The sequence below is a fragment of the Amblyraja radiata genome, chromosome 9, assembly GCF_010909765.2.
Source record: "Amblyraja radiata isolate CabotCenter1 chromosome 9, sAmbRad1.1.pri, whole genome shotgun sequence".
NCBI lineage: Eukaryota > Metazoa > Chordata > Chondrichthyes > Rajiformes > Rajidae > Amblyraja > Amblyraja radiata.
The window spans coordinates 17306923-17323728 of record NC_045964.1 but is presented as its reverse complement, the minus strand read 5'-3'; the positions used below and the strand labels follow the sequence as shown (position 1 = coordinate 17323728).

Sequence of the window (16806 nt, the reverse complement as noted above, 5' to 3'; positions counted from 1 at the left end):
AAAGATAGACACAAAATGCTGGAGTAACTCAGCGGGTCAGACAGCATCTCTGCAGAGAAGGAATAGGTGACGTTTTGGGTCGAGACCCTTCTTCGGACCCTCCATAGATCCAGCCTGACCTGCTGAGTTCTCCAGCACTTTATGTTTTGCTTTTAAAATAAATTTGTGGCGAAACAACATGATAGACCACTCTGGACGTGCAAGTTTTGCTGTGCACTTCATACAGTAGAGCACATCATAATACAACCTGAGTGAATTAATGGGGTTAGATTATTTTTTTAATCTGTTGTCTAGAATTAATCGATACCCACCCAATGTACCTTATATCAGCTTTATTGTATGAAGCGTTCGTAAATGCGGCGGCGCAGATGTCGTTTACAATTATCCATAGTGATTATGGGTGTATGTTTTCAATAGCTGCTGTTTCCAACTCTGACCAGATGTCACATCAGTGATTGAAAACCAGGACCTAAATATGTGCATCATACATATTGTAAAAGAGAAACAATGCTTTGCCAGCTTTGTTCTCAGCAAAGATCATAGAGCGTAGTTCTCAGAGTGCAGCGCCACACCGAAAGAGAACAAAATAATGTTGTTCAAATGTTGCCATTTGACATCAATTTATGTACATACTCATCCAGAGAAGACTACACGGGTACAATATTTCTTAGTTTTATGGCAAAATATGAGGCTAATTTCTCCTTATGATTCAGGAAGGAACATGTGCAGTCTACAACAACTACTACAACAATAGGTTGCTAATATTAATTAGAAGCTAGTGGCAAATGTTAATGATAATGTATATGTAGTATATAGGAATGGAAATAGAATTCATGAGCTCTGGTCAGTCCTATTTATTTTTAATCCGACCTAAGAACAAATAAAGGTGGAAAAACAACTATCTTGTTGTTCTTGTCAGATGTGTCTCAAAATCAATATTTATATTTTTATTCTCCCAGTCACAATCGGTTATTGGATTTCACAATTTACAGCTGAATTGGTTTAGGCATTTTTAGTCATTGTATGGGTAGGATTATTATTTCTGATATGGTAATAAGAGGAAGGGGGATTTTTTACTGTCTCAAGATGCTTTTTCTAATCTGGTGACTAATTTCATGCTTCATTGCAAGTTAGCATGACCATTTCAAATTCTACAGGGTTATTAAGATAGTTTTATTTAGAGATACAGCATAGAAACAGACCCACTGAGTCCATGCCAACCATCAATCAACAGTTCACACTTGTCCCAAGTTTTCCCACTTTCTCAATCACTCCCTACACATCAGGTGCATTTTTAAAAACAGGCCATACATCTTTGGAATATTTTGGATCAAACTTACAAGCATTAATAGTGTATAAATGATTATTGAGCTTTTATATCCATTTGGGGGAAAAAATGGTTCTGAAGATTTACATATAAATAAAAGTATTGTCCAATACTTGCTAAAACTGGAGGAAACTGAATAGATTCATAGCAAAGATAGACCAAGTTGGAGTAACTCAGCGGAACAGACAGCGTCTCTGGAGAAAACGATGTGGTGACGTTACAGGTTGAGATCTTCTCTCCAAGATGCAATCTGTCCCTCCAGATTTTGTGTTTCTATATTCAGTTTAAACCAGCATCTGCAGTTCCTTCCTACACATAGATTCATAGCAACTTGTTTCAGCAACTTTTTCAGCACTTTCAAGTTTGGCATATAGTTTTGGCGGCACAGTGGTGCAACGGTAGAGTTACAGCACCAGAGACCTGGGTTTGATTCTGACTAGGTTTGCTGTCTGTACGGAGTTTGTACGTTCTCCCTGTGACCGCGTTATATAATTCCATATGACGCCTCCATGGGGTCTATATTCCACAGAGATAGAGTACTTGTGAATAGACACAAAATGCTGGAGTTTGAAGACCACTGCACCTTCAGTTCCTTTCTTTTGAAGAAGAACCCTGGCCCAGAAACGACTCCTAATCCATTCCCTCCACAGATGCCGCCTAGCCCGCTGAGTTCCTCCAGCACAACTGACACACACTCCCTCTACTTGGTTTAAAACGCTTATTGACACCGCCAAGGCCCCGGCCCTGCAGCCGAGCCCCGGCCTTTCCCAGCCCACTGGTGAGCAGAGGGGGTAGTCTCTGAGTTTGAGTAAAGGTGAGGGGACATCCCTGTGAGTGTGAGCAGTGAGGGGTTCCCTGTGTGTGTGTGAGCAGTGAGGGGGTCCCTATGAGTGTGAGCAAAGGTAAGGGGGTGGGGGGGTCGCTGTGGGTGTGAGCAAAGGTAAGGGAGTGGGGGGTCCCTGTGAGTGTGAGCAATGAGAGGTTCTGTGTGAGTGGGGAATTAAGGGTAAACAGGCAAGAAAACCGTGTAATTTCAAGGTACAATTCTTAACCCTTGGAATCCTACCAGGGGGCAATGCTGCCTGGACTTCCATCTCTCTTCCTCTATTTACATTTTTTTCCTGTCTCATGCCTGAATACATCTAGCAAAGATTTTCTTCAATTGATTTTTAAAAGCATTCAATTTATGTTTTCTTGGTTTTTGCATTAGATGCCTCGACGTTCCAACGCGCCTTCAGTTCCCTTTTCTGCGCTTTTGTCAGCCAGCAAACCTGACTTCAAGCTTTTTGAGGAGGAATCTGCTCATGTGGAACCAATGTATGTGTAAGCTAGTGACTATCATTTTAAGATTGTTTAAATCCTGAAGAGGGGAATACTGATCACACAAGTTTGGGTTGAATCGCAAAAGTTTGCTAATGCCAAGGAATAAAAATGTTTCCTTGAGGTTGAACATAGTTTAGGAGATAAGCAACATGCTGGAACCCAGGGATAACTAAATACGAGTTATTTTCCACCAGACTGGGCATTCTTGGAGAGAAATGCGTAAGTTTAAGTTATTGAAACTTCTTGAGATTATGGGACATGCTATAATGGCTGTGTAATCCCTAATGGAAATTCAGTTTGAATCGAGAGATATGAGAACAAAATATAAATCCGTCTTCTAATTCCAGCCTTTTAATGTTATTTTAGTATATTTTTTAAAACTTGATTGGATTTGTCTCTTGATGTGTTAAACTTATTTGGCTGTGATATCTTTACAATCTTAAATTGCTTTTTGATGCATTGATTATGTAGTGTATCAATAGTAATGTCTTCATCAGCTGGTGTAGCTGTTCCTTCGATGTAGCTTTCGCATAGGAAGAATATTTGTGAACAAAATCTGCTTTACTAGTTTCCTGTATTTAAAAAAAGGTGGCTTCCCAGGGAAAGCCATTTCAAAATGTCACTATTTACGGTTGGTTGAAATAGATATTATCCCTAAATTTTGATCTATTACAGGACTCCTTGTAAGATTGAGCCCTTGTTCACTCCAGTGTTGAGTGCACGGAAACCCAGCAAAGAGGCAAATCCATTATCCAGAGTTCAGATAGAAAACTGCAAAGAAGAAAAGGTGGTATCTATGTATTCAAAAGACCAGGTCTATGGTGGATTACGTGAGTTTTCTTTTGAAGAGCTGAGAGCAGAAGATATCAAAAAGAAATATAAATCTGTTGATAAAGGTATTGTTGTTTTGACTCATTCTTAATTGTAAATTTACTGACGACTTGAATTATCATAAAGTTTTTTACTACTTTTTCAACTTTTTATGACGTTGAGATGCTGTAGTGACTTTGTGAATTGATAATCCAGAGGTCTCGACTAATGATGTAGAAAAGAGTTTAAATCCCAGCGGAACCACAGGAAGTCGGATTCAGATACGTAAATTAAAAAAAAGATAAGCAACCCCCACTGAGCCAAGAATTTACATTCTTTCCTGCTGTTGTCACTCCCTGTTTAAGTAATTGCCAACATAACTTGATTTTCTCCAACAAGCTTTTGATCTGCAGAGTGATTGGCTTGTATATGTAAAAAAAAGATCAATACTGCTTGATTTTTTTTTTTCTTTTCTGAATTAAATCCCATGCCTTGTGAATTTTTGCTTGTAGGATGCACTGGATTTGCACCAGTCTTAAATTGCAATCTTGCAATTTGGGATTGAAATTCTATCCCACAGTAGTGTGCGCACTTCAATTGCTGTGCTTTTAAAAGAACAACTGGACCAAGTGCAGACCCGTTGGGTCTGTTTCCCCAACGGCGTTTGGGGGGGGGGGGGCCTGCGGCATCACACTCACATTAACCACCCCCCAAACACACAGGTGGGGGGAGGGGGGGTGAGAAGAGGGGAGGAGGAGGAAACGGGACAGATTTGGGAAGGAAAGGAGAGTGGGGTAGGGGGTGAGAGAGGGGGATGGGGATAGAGATGTGGGGGAGGGAAGGGGTGGGGGGGAGAGGGGAAAGAGTGGGAAGGGAGAGTGGAGGGGGAAGGGGGAGAGAAGTGGAAGAGTGGGGAGGGGTAGGGGGAGTGGTGGAAGAGGGACAGAGGGGGGTGGTGGAGAGAGGGATGGGTGGGAGAGGGAGAGGGAAACAGATACATAAGATTCTATAAGATCCCCCCTCAATCTTCTAAATTCTAACGAGTACAAACCGAGTCTATCCAGTCTTTCTTCACATGAAAGTCCTGACATCCCAGGAATCAGTCTGGTTAACCTTCTCTGTACTCCCTCTATGGCAAGAATGTCTTTGGGCATTGGGCATTGTGACATCACACGATGGAACGTTCACCAGGGGCTGGGGCTGGTGCAAAGGCATATGTAAATGGATCCATTCCGATTGGACATCTGCGAGCATTGGGCATTGTGACATCACACGATGGAACGAATCAAAAGGCAGAAATGCAGCCGGACGGACGGCGGCAGCCACAGATTTTTATGTAATAAACTAGACCAAGTGCAGACCCGTTGGGTCTGTTTCCCCAACGGCGTATGCGGGGGGGGGGGGCTGCGGCATCACACTCACATTAACCACCCCCCAAACACACAGGTGGGGGGAGGGGTGAGAAGAGGGGAGGGAGGAGGAGGAGGAAACGGGACAGATTTGGGAGGGAAAGGAGAGCGGGGTAGGGGGTGAGAGATGGGGAGAGAGATGTGGGGGAGGAGGGAGGGGTGGGGGAGAGGGGAAAGAGTAGGGAGGGAGAGAGAGTGGAGGGGAAGGGGGAGAGGAGTGGGGAGGGAGGAGGAGAGGGGTAGGGGGAGTGATGGAAGAGGGATGGGGCGGGGGGAGAGAGGGAAGGGGTGGGGTGAAGGGGGTGGGGGAGGGAGAGGGGGAGGAGAGAAGTGGAAGAGTGGGGAGCGAGGGAGGGGTGGTGGAAGAGGGGGAGAGGGGAAGGCAGGGGACAAGAGGGGGGAGGGAGAGGGGTGGGGTAAGGGGAGAGAAGTGGAAGAGTGGGGAGGGAGGGGTAGGGGGAGTGGTGGAAGAGGGACGGGGGAAAGGGGGTGGGGTAGAGAGGGAAGGGGGGTGGGGGAGAGAGGGATGGGTGAGGAGAGGGAAACATAGAAATTAAGTGCAGGAGTAGGCCATTCGGCCCTTCGAGCCTGCACCACCATTCAATATGATCATGGCTGATCATCCAACTCAGTATCCTGTACCTGCCTTCTCTCCATACCCCCTGATCCCTTTAGCCACAAGGGCCACATCTAACTCCCTCTTAAATATAGCCAATGAACTGGCCTCAACTGCCTTCTGTGGCAGAGATTTCCAGAGATTCACCACTCTCTGTGTGAAAAATGTGTTTCTCATCTCGGTCCTAAAGGATTTCCCCCTTATCCTTAAAATGTGACCCCTTGTTCTGGACTTCCCCAACATCTGGAACAATCTTCCTGCATCTAACCTGTCCAACCCCTTAAGAATTTTGTAAGTTTCTATAAGATCCCCCCTCAATCTTCTAAAATCTAGCGAGTACAAGCCGAGTCTATCCAGTCTTTATTCATATGAAAGTCCTGACATCCCAAGAATCAGTCTGGTGAACCTTCTCTGTACTCCCTCTATGGCAAGAATCTCTTTGAGCATTGGGCATTGTGACATCACACGATGGAACGTTCACCAGGGGTTGGGGCTCCTGCAAAGGCATATGTAAATGAATCCATTCCGATTGGACATATGTGAACATTGGGCATTGTGACATCACACAATGGAACGTTCACCTGGGGCTGGGGCTGCTTCTATGGGTGAGAAGCCAGTTTTCTTTTGAAATTTGGGGGGGGGGGGGGGAGAAGGATTTGATTAAAAATGTGTACATAAACACGACGAAATGTAATCAGGAGCGGATACTGAAAGAAAAGTGAAATCTCTACCGAAATTGAAAAGATCTTGGCGATTCTGCATCTGGTTTCGGAGTAGCAAGGAATCAAAGGAAGAAAGGCGGCCGGCAGACGGACGGAAGCCGGACGCCAGCAGGCACACAGTTTTAATATATAACTAGGCCAAGTGCAGACCCATTGGGTCTGTTTCCCCAATGGCGTTTGCGGGGGGGGGGGGTGCTGCGGCATCACACTCACATTAACCACCCCCCAAACACACAGGTGGGGGGAGGGGGGGGTGAGAAGAGGGGAGGGAGGGGAGAGGAGGAAACGGGACAGATTTGGGAGGGAAAGGAGAGCGGGGTAGGGGGTGAGAGAGGGGGGTGGGGAGAGAGATGTGGGGGAGGGGGGAACGAGTGGGGAGGGAGAGTGGATGGGGAAGGGGGGAGAGAAGTGGAAGAGTGGGGAGGGAGGGGTAGGGGGAGTGGTGGAAGAGGGACAGAGGGGTAGGGGGTGGGGGGAGAGGGAATGGGGTTGGGTGGGGTAGAGAATGAAGGGGGGTGGGGGGGAGAGAGGGATGGGTGTGAGAGGGAGAGGGGTGAGGAGAGGGAAATAGAAACATAAGATTCTATAAGATCCCCCCTCAATCTTCTAAATTCTAGCGAGTACAAACCGAGTCTATCCAGTCTTTCTTCATATGAAAGTCCTGACATCGCAGGAATCAGTCTGGTTAACCTTCTCTGTACTCCCTCTATGGCAAGAATGTCTTTGGGCATTGTGACATCACACGATGGAACGTTCACCAGGGGCTGGGGCTGGTGCAAAGGCATATGTAAATGGATCGATTCCAATTGGACATCTGCGAGTATTGGGCATTGTGACATCACACGATGGAACGAATCAAGAGGCAGAAAGGCAGCCGGACGGACGGCGGCAGCCACAGACTTTTAATATATAATAGATAGAAGTTAGCTAGATAGATGGTCTGACTGGTCTGTGAACAGGTGAAATTTGTCTAGGAAATAAATTTGTCTGAAGAAGGGTCTCGGCCTGAAACGTCACCCATTCCTTCTCTTCAGAGATGCTGCCTGTCCCGCTGAGTTACTCCAGCATTTTGTGTCTACCTAGGTGAAATTTGTCAGTGCTTGCTTTCCAATGCTTGCATGTCTCCTTTTATTCTTGAGTAAATGGTGTTTCCTGCCATGTTTCTTGTGCCACTGTAGAGGAGTGGCAGTTTGAGGATAAGAACAATCAGCTCTCCAGGCTCTTTTGTGCAGCAGAGTATGGGTGCAGCCAGAGCCAACAAGGATAGTGCCTTTTGGGGTCATTAAATTTTATCGATAACACCACTGAAGGACTATTCTGAAATATCATCAGAAATATTTGTTTTGCCTATGTGATTCACATTGTGTTGTTGAGAGCTTGGCTCTTGCTTGAAGACCTCCATGTTGCGAAGAGCAGCATTTGAGAAGATGGCAGAAAAGTGAAGTCCACTCTGGGCATGAAGCCAGATTTTCTTAACTCGGAAGGCTGGGTTGATGTATACAAGTGACTTAGACATAAATGCAGAATGGTAAATTAGTAAGTTTTCAGATGACACAAAAAATGCTGGAGTTGCTGATCCTGAGGTCAGCAACTTAAATTAGACAGTGGGATATAGATCAACTACAGAAATGGTGGAGAAATGACAGATGAAGTTTAATGTGAACAAATGTGAGATGATGTACTTTTAGAGATATAAGGGAAGGGTATACGGTTGTGTGCAAGATCTTTCACAGCAAAGTGTTCTTGGAGCTGAGGTCCATAGCTCCTTGAAAGTGGCACATGTAGATAGAGTGGTAAAGAAGGCATATTGTATGCTCACCTTCATTGGTTGGCCTATTATGTATAGGAGTCATAATGCAGCTCTATAAGACTTAGTCCACATTTGGAATATTGCACACAGTTCCGATTGCCCCATTACAGGAAAGATTACACATTCCCTCTTGTCAACTCTACCTTGTATTTGTTTCCAGAACAGGAGCAAAAGTTGTTGAAGTTAAAAAAGGAAAAAGAGGAGATTGAACAATTAATCCATATCAATATGAAGAGGATAAAGGAACATCAAGAGCGTCTCCAACTTGAAGCCCAACAGGTTTGTCCATTAGCGTAAAAATCATAATTTAAAAAAAGGTTTCCAGTTGTGACTGATGGGAAAATAATAAGCAGCTAAATACATTTAATTTAAATTAGTTTGGCTTAATTCAACACTCCAATTCCCGTATTGTAAAATTTAGACTGCCAGAAGACTTTGCATCATTAGGTCGTGTACAATTTTAACAAATCAGGTTTTGGACTTAACATTTTTCTTGTACAGACTCTTATACAGGAGTCTCTCAATCCCAGCAACACTGCAAATTGACTTTGATGGATACATTTTGACTTAAAAATGAACACAACTGCTTACTTATTAAAATCACTGCCTTAATCGCAATGCTACATCTCAATGTAGATTTGTAAGAATTAAATTATTTTATTCAATTCGGAAGTGAGGTAAAATGAGTGATTCAAATTCACTTCTGTTGCAGACAGATGGCCCTTCCATCCAACTTGTCAATGTCTGTTCACCTCTCCGATTACCCCTTGGGCTCGTGTGTTCCATAGGATAGCATCCTAGCTTGTCCAACCTCCATACAGCACAAGCTGTTGAGTCCTGGAAACATTTCCAGCTTAATGGTATCTTATAGCAGGGTGACCAAAATTGACCACTGTTGTACTACTGTCACACAATGCCCCAGCTTTCTGCTACAGCCACAGTCACTCAAGGCGTTCCCCAAGGCTCCGTACTCAGCCCCCTCCTCTTCATCATCTACATCCTCCCCCTTGGTCAGATACTCCGCCACTTCAACCTGGACTTCCACTGTTACGCCGATGACACCCAGATCTACCTCGGCACCAAATCCCCCCACAACCCCCCCTCTCCCATATCAACTCCTGTTTGTCAGCTATAAAAACCAGGATGCAACATAACTTCCTCAAACTCAACAGCGATAAGACCGAATTCCTCCTCATAGGCTCCAAAGCCACACTCAGCAAAATCAATAACCCCACTCTCACCATCGACGGCACCACTGTCTCCCCATCTCCCCAGGCCCGCAACCTTGTTGTGATCTTTGATTCCACCCTCTCCCTTGAACCTAACATCCGCCATGTCATTAAAACCTCCTTCTTTCATCTCTGCAACATCGCCAAACTCAGACCCTCTCTCACACCTCCCGCTGCTGAAAGACTCATCCATGCCTTCATCTCCTCCCGACTGGACTATTGCAACTCACTTCTCCTTGGCATCAGCTCCACCTACATCAACCGACTCCAACTGGTCCAGAACGCAGCCGCCCGACTCATCACCCACACCAAATCCTGGCATCACATCACTCCAGTCCTCAAACAACTTCACTGGCTTCCCATCTCCCACCGGATCACCTACAAAATCCTGATCCTCACCTACAAAGCCCTCCACCATCTGCCCCCCCCATATCTCACTGACCTCCTCTCCCCCTACCAACCCTCACGGTCCCTCAGATCCACATCAGCCGGTCTCCTCTCCATCCACAAGTCCAACCTCCACAGTTTTGGGGACAGCCTTCTCCAGGGCAGCTCCCAGGCTCCCAGGCTCTGGAACTCCCTCCCCCAACTGATCCGCAATTCCTCTACCTGCTTAAATTTTTTGTAAGATGTCCTTGAGACTCTTGAAAGGCGCCCATAAATAAAATTTATTGTTATTATACTAATTTTCCTGACTCAAGTTAAAAGCCGTCTTCACAACCTACCTGCAACACCTCGATCAGGCGCCTATGTACTTGTACTGCTAGATTCCACTGGTCTACAACACTCCTCAGGACCTTACCATTTACTGTGAAGGTACTGTCCTGGTTTGACATCCCATTTATTTGATATTCACATTTAATGAGTTCCTCGGCCTACTTGCTCAGCTGATTACGATCACATGGTGATTCTTGATAACCATCTTCATTGCTAACGAAGCTGCCTATTTTAGTGTCACCTGCAAGCTTACTTATAATGCCATACATTCTCATCCATATTATTGCTATAGATGTGTAGGAAAGAACTGCAGATGCTGGTTTAAATCGAAGACAGACACAAAATGCTGGAGTAACTCAGCAGGACAGGCAGCATCTCTGGAGAGAAGAATGGGTGACGTTTCTTGAAGAAGGGACTCGACCCGAAACCTCACCCATTCCTTCTCCAGAGATGCTGCCTGTCCCGCTGAGTTACTGCAGCATTGGGGTGGGAGATTGCAACCTTCACGTGGTCCGCCCTGTTTCGACGAATGCACAATCAAATAAGATCAAATAGAACAAGTTGTCCTACAACTTTAGGCTGTGCACGGCGTACGCAAAAAGAAGAAGACTCCACCATCCCTGAGGTGCACCATTGGTCACAGGCCTCCAGTCTGACAAACAACCTTCCACATCAGTATTTCCTACCATTAAGCTATTTCTGTATAATATGTCACTGGACATTGTTGTAGTTGTAGTAATAATGGGTGTGAGTATTCACTTTGTTTAACTGGCAAATACAAAAAGTATTAAAATGGTTTTAATTGCTGAATGACAGTATACCTCGGGTACAAATCGGGATGATTTTTGGGCAATCTTTATATAGGCCAATGTGGGATGATTAAAAGTAGACAAATTTTAAAAGCCTGCATTGTTTGTTTTGGCATTGTTTGATGTGTGAGCCTTTGACCACCAATGGGCGTGGTACAGGGAGATTAGTCAATGTTATGGTTAAGTTCCTAAATGTTCTGGCACTAGACCACTTGAGCACTAACTTAATTGAAATTCTTGTCACTAATGATTTTTCTTTCTGTTTGAATTGGGCTGACTTTCGCAATCCCAACGTATAATTGTGTAAATGCCTTCCATTTTTTTCAAAGAACAAGTCTGACGTTCAAACCCAGGTGCCCATGAATGTATCTGTTTTGGCAGCTCAACCTCAATCCGACACAGATACAAATGTTTTCACTGATGATTCCTGCTCTGCAAGCCTGGATCTTCAGAACCAAGTAGCTGGTAATGTAACAAATTCAGTGGATTTTGGCACACTGCCCAACATACCAGAAATGAAAGCTGAAGATTCTTGCAAAGATGGGTAAGTACTTTGAGCTCTTTTCCACCCAATTTCAGTCCTGCTTGGTGAAGTTAGCAGTTGTAATTTTGTTTTACATAATTTTTTTAATTTCCATAAGATCTAGGAGCAGAGTTAGGCCATTAGGCCCATCAGATTTGCTCTGCCATTTAATCATGGCTGATTTATTTACCCCCCCAACCCCATTCTCCACCCTTCTCCCCGTGACCTTTGCTGCCCTTACTAATCAATCTCCACTTTAAAAATGCCCAATGTCTTGGCCTCCAAAGCAGCCTTAGTAAATGTTACCTACATGTTATTTACTACTTGCCATTCGACACATCCAAGGGCAGTATGTTATTATGTGGGAATTTGTGAGTTCTGTTATTTGATGCTGACAGTCACATCAAACTGGTAATGGTAACTTGGAAGGTGATCAACAATCCTGTGAACTGCCTCGGGATGTTTTTGTTATGTCATAGTGTTATAGAATCAAGCTGCCCGTTGGAAAGGGAGAACATGGTAGCTAGACATTGGTAGCCATCTTGTTCTCTCCAAATGGAAGCTTGATTTTGATGACACTTGGACATAACATAAACATCCCAAAGCATATATGAACACAAATTAAGAGCTTTCAGTTTACCCTAGTGTTAGTGTTGAAGGTAGGTGGGGGGGGAGAGAGATTGCATTCGTAGACACTGGTCTGTATTGTGATTTTTTTTTTTCCATACTGCAAATCCATCTCATCTCTGCATGAATCATGACATGCAAGTCAAAGAAAAATGGACCTTGTTTTACTTTTTACATAAATTCCATGCATACATTTTAATCTGCATCTCAAATTTGTGTGTTCTGTGCAGGAGAATTTATTTTACCCGAATGACCATAACACAGGGTCATGTGTAGAATAATAAATGCAATTGGATTTCTCAACTCAGTGTTGTATTTACATACTGATCTTTGTTGACCCACTGTCTTTGATAGGTTAAATCGAGCTGAGATGAGAAAGAAAAATCTGAATCTTTCAAATTGTACAGGTAACATTTTTTAAATTTTGTCCTGTTCTTGTTAGTGTTCACCATTTTGACGCAAGCAAGCTGTTTACCTGAATTTAGCCTGGCTGCTTCAGGAGGTCATTGGGTGGTGAGAAGCTGTTGACGTTAGAATCATGCTAAATCTCCCCCTCTAAATGATGAACTTTATTTGATGGATGCAAGCATATGATCAGAAATGCTTTCAGCAACTTCATTTTAATTATGGCTAAGTATCTTTAAAAAAAACAAAAAAAAAACGTTGGCCCCTCACGTCCACGAGGAGCGACTGCGCTTGCAAGGTATCTGCGCCCAGCAGCGGCTGGGCCACGTCCACGATGATGAATGGCCAGGTGAAATGGCACTCGCCAAAATGACGGGAACTGTGCGGACTCCTTATGTGCGGATTGAACTGCCATTCGCAGCAGTTAATGGGGGGGGGGGGGCCCACTTACCAGCATGCAGGTCGGGTCCAGATGGGAGCAATACGCTGGCCTCCAACCTGGTGTCCACCAAGAACATGAGCCCCGAGCGCTGGTCCCAGACATACAGTTGATGTATGTCGCCGGCCACTGCGGTGACTATTGGCGGCCAGCGCTGCCGTTTCCTGGAAACTAAAATGGTCAGGTTCTTTCCTGCCTCATTGGAAAAGATAAGTGCAAATTGGTGTAAAATTGGAGAAATCAATGTTCATACTGTTCACTGTTAAAATGACGGGCAAGGTGGAGGTCAGTGGTGAAGTTAATGTAATTCAAATTTACAATAGCATATTTGTCAACAAGCTGGATCTGACATAATCTAGCCCATTAATTCCCTGGCATTAATGGCCTTTCACGTTCAAGAATTTTCTTTTGGTGCATACATTGATTTAATTTTGAATTAATAATAAAGGATGTGGATGGCCATTACAATATTCATACTGGTGCAGACTGCTTGCAGAAAGCATTGTATAGTTTTAATCTACCTTTGATTTCCTCTGAGCTATTCATTAAATTTGCTGTTTGATTAACAGATGGGGGCCGCATGGAAAGTGGTCAACCAAATGCTTTGGAGGTACAGAATTTGTCGGCTAATTATAGTTTACTACATGTACAGCCATCCCCGACCGTCTGCACCAAGGAAGCTCTAGGTAAGAGCAATGGCTGCATCACTTAATGTAGTTATTTTATTTGGGCTTGGTTTGGTAGTGTTGAATATTAAACACTAGCTGAATCTGGTGATCTGGATGCAATGATCTGTTAGTTAATACAAATTTGAAGGGAAGAGCACTGTCAAATATTGTCCCATTCACCCCTCAATCTGGGCTCGGAATGCAGGCAGATTGTTCATGTTCTTTATTTCTAAAATATATTAGCCTGACTATTGTTCCTAAAAGTGGATAGGTGACAGTTTATTTTTTCTAGTGTGCTGTGTGGAAGCAGGCCCTTTGGTTCACTGAGTCCCTGGTGGTCGCTGATATTATTAACCTGTATATTAACCCACATTTGCATCCAACACACTAGGGGGAATTTACAGAAGCCAATTAACCAACACATGGGAATGTGGGAGGAAATCAAAGCACCCGGAGAAAACCCACACAGTCACAGGGAAAACGTACAAACTCCGCACAGATAGCAGCCGTAGTCGGGATCAAACGCAGATCTCTGGCACTTTGAGGCCGCAGCTTCACTGCTGTGCCACTGCACTGTCGTCTACCCATCTACATGTAGATTTAAGATAAGAGATCTCCCTCTTTATCTTGACGTATTAATGGTACTATATTCTCTCATAATTCAACCCAATTAACTTGTTTGCAGCCTTATCCCTGTCCTGATACACAATACTCCAATACAAATGACCAGTCTTGTGTAGATTGACACATTTTTAATCCAGATCCTAAATGATCCTTGTGAATCTTTGACTGGGTGTTGAATTTCTTTGATCACATACCTATATGATGATTAAGGTATAATCACAGTTGATCATGATGCAGAATATACATTTAAAATTCTAGTTATTTAGAATTTAAATGCAAGCCATGGAGATGACAGCATCAGACGTCAGGATTGAACCCGGAGACCTAGGCTGAGCCGTAGCAACAGCACCGACTGATGGTTGAGCTTCAAACTTCAGTATTTCCTAGGACTGGATTTGTCAGAACTGCTGTCATTTTTTTTCTAAATAAGTACTTGCACACTTCTGGATTTGTGCACTAATATAGATGTGCTAAACTTGCCATTTTCAACAGGCGTGTACTACCAGATTTGTTGTAAGAGTCCGATGACAAAGCGGAGGCTTGCAGGCATTTAGACTGATGAGGCTGTAAACTGAGTATGTGTAGGAAGAAACTGCAGATGCTGGTTTAAATTTAAAAATTGACTCCATGCTGGAGTAACTCAGCGGGACAGGTAGCATCTCTGGAGAGAAGGAATGGGTGATGTTTCCTTCACCCATTCCTTCCCTCTAGAGATGCTGCCTGTCTCACTGAGTTATTCCAATATTTTGTGTGTATCTTCAGGCTGTAGACTGATCCCTACAGACACTTAGCATCTGTTTATCCATTCATCTGTACTGAATGGGAGGGATGCATGGGAAGATAACATTATTTGTTTAGAGTAGTGCCTCTTTGTGCTTTGGAATGCCTTAAAATTCAGAAACATTAGAAACTGTCGATAGTTTGCTTTACAGATGGCAACGCCTATTGTGGAACTTCTCAAGCCTTGTATGTTATTGGAGATCCCACATTAGACGGTTTATTTCATCTGGGTCCATAAAATTAGTTTTCTACATTTGGAGAAAGCATATTTTATGTACCACGACCATTGCCAGCAGTCTCTGCTTGGGAAATTCAGTCATAAGCATTGTGTATGTTTGAACATTGCTTTCCAAATGTGGAATAAAAACAAGAGAACGGGTCTATTTTTAAAATTAAAATTGCATTTTCTATTGCAGATGTCATAAACGGTATGTTCTGCACACCAGTTAATTGCTCGCAATGGAATGATATAAATGAGTCCGGGAATTTGGGTGCTGTGTCTGGTGTCTGTAGCGATGACCAGGCATTTGAAGTTCAGTTTATGAAAAATGGTGAGAATTCAGAATTATGGCAGTATTGGTAATATCTTGTTTTTAATTGTTAACCAGTACTTTGAGTTGTAATCTTATAATCTCTTTTGGGACAATTTCCCTGGTACCTGTTCTGAGCTGAAGTAACACAAGTCTTCTGTTATTTACCACCTGAGTAGAAATATTGAAATTTCAATTCCGTCTACCATCTGCTATGATTAGGTTCAAAGGAAACTATTTTGCTGTGGAATCGGGCAAAACATTTTTTTTTCAGAGGGAGTTTGTCATGCTTCTTTAATCTAAACTAAGTTTCACATAGCTGCATGATACATTTTAAAGTCTTATTGTGCTTGAAAGGCCTCTATTAGCTTAGTTATGATTGCAATAAAACTTCATTAAATCAGTATGCCTTTGACTTTGATGGACTGGAAGATCTTATGAGCCATTGGATTCTTTTTCTGATCAATATCCCAACACACTTATTAAACGGTAGTCTTTCTTTCTGTGTTTAGTGCCCCATCCCACCCCTAGTATGTTTAGAGAGAACATAGGAAACTGGACATCTGTGAATTTAAAGTGACCTCAAGAAACATCACTGAGTAAACAGAGGCTGAACCATTATGATTTCTAATTCTGATACGAGTTTAGTGAATGTGTACCACATAGAAAACTTGTAGATTCATATTGATCCCTATCAGTTAAAGTTTGTTATACCTGAAGAGGCTGCAATGAATCTTTCCTAAGAAATGTTCTTGCAGCGACCGCTACCTTTACTTTAGCAAATGTATACTAATATACTTTCAACAGCATGACAGGGATGTAATGAAGTGGCATTTCTCTTTGCAGCTGACAAACATGATCCAAGCTTGGTTCCGAAGCAGATTCCTTCATTCTTTGGGTTGCCAACATTACCGTTCAATATTTTTAATGAGATTTCAGATGTTGAAGACCAGGAGAACAAGTATGTTTCTGTGCAGATTGTAGCAACATAGATGTTCAAATTTTTTTTGTGGTTTTAATCGTATGCCTTTATCACTAATTTTGCAAAAAATGCTCGATATGATGAGCACAAAGTTGCTTTCAATCCTTACTGATAATTGCAATATTATTTCTGCTCCACATTTTTAATGCTTTCAAATTTTCTTATACGCATAGAATGCTACCTTTCTTGATTTGCAGAAGAACCATTTAGTCTCACCAAGCACGTACAGTTGCAGCAACCACATATTTGTATTTTTCATTAAGCCATGTGCATATTTCTATCATCTTTGTAACCACCTACTGGTGGTGAGAAGACCGTTATTTACAGTTCTGGACATCAGCTGTATGTTTTTTCTTTTCCCATTCATCCTTCAATAAGTTAATAAGTGGCCAGTGTTTCCACTGGTGTATTGGTTGAGATGAACTGACTTGGCACTGAGATCTAATCTGAACTACC

General features: G+C 43.1%; 1 protein-coding gene across 4 annotated transcripts in view; it reads left to right on the top strand.

The window, feature by feature from the left end:
- Nucleotides 1-16806, top strand: part of bub1b (BUB1 mitotic checkpoint serine/threonine kinase B) — a 69213-nt gene that overhangs the window by 25303 nt on the left and 27104 nt on the right. For all 4 annotated transcript variants that reach the window (XM_033026792.1, XM_033026791.1, XM_033026794.1 and 1 more), the window contains exons 8-15: nt 2538-2644; nt 3326-3546; nt 8178-8296; nt 11102-11316; nt 12277-12329; nt 13336-13452; nt 15255-15389; nt 16215-16329. In XM_033026792.1, coding sequence (XP_032882683.1) covers nt 2538-2644; nt 3326-3546; nt 8178-8296; nt 11102-11316; nt 12277-12329; nt 13336-13452; nt 15255-15389; nt 16215-16329 — 1082 coding nt within the window. The remainder of the gene's footprint in view (nt 1-2537; nt 2645-3325; nt 3547-8177; nt 8297-11101; nt 11317-12276; nt 12330-13335; nt 13453-15254; nt 15390-16214; nt 16330-16806) is intronic.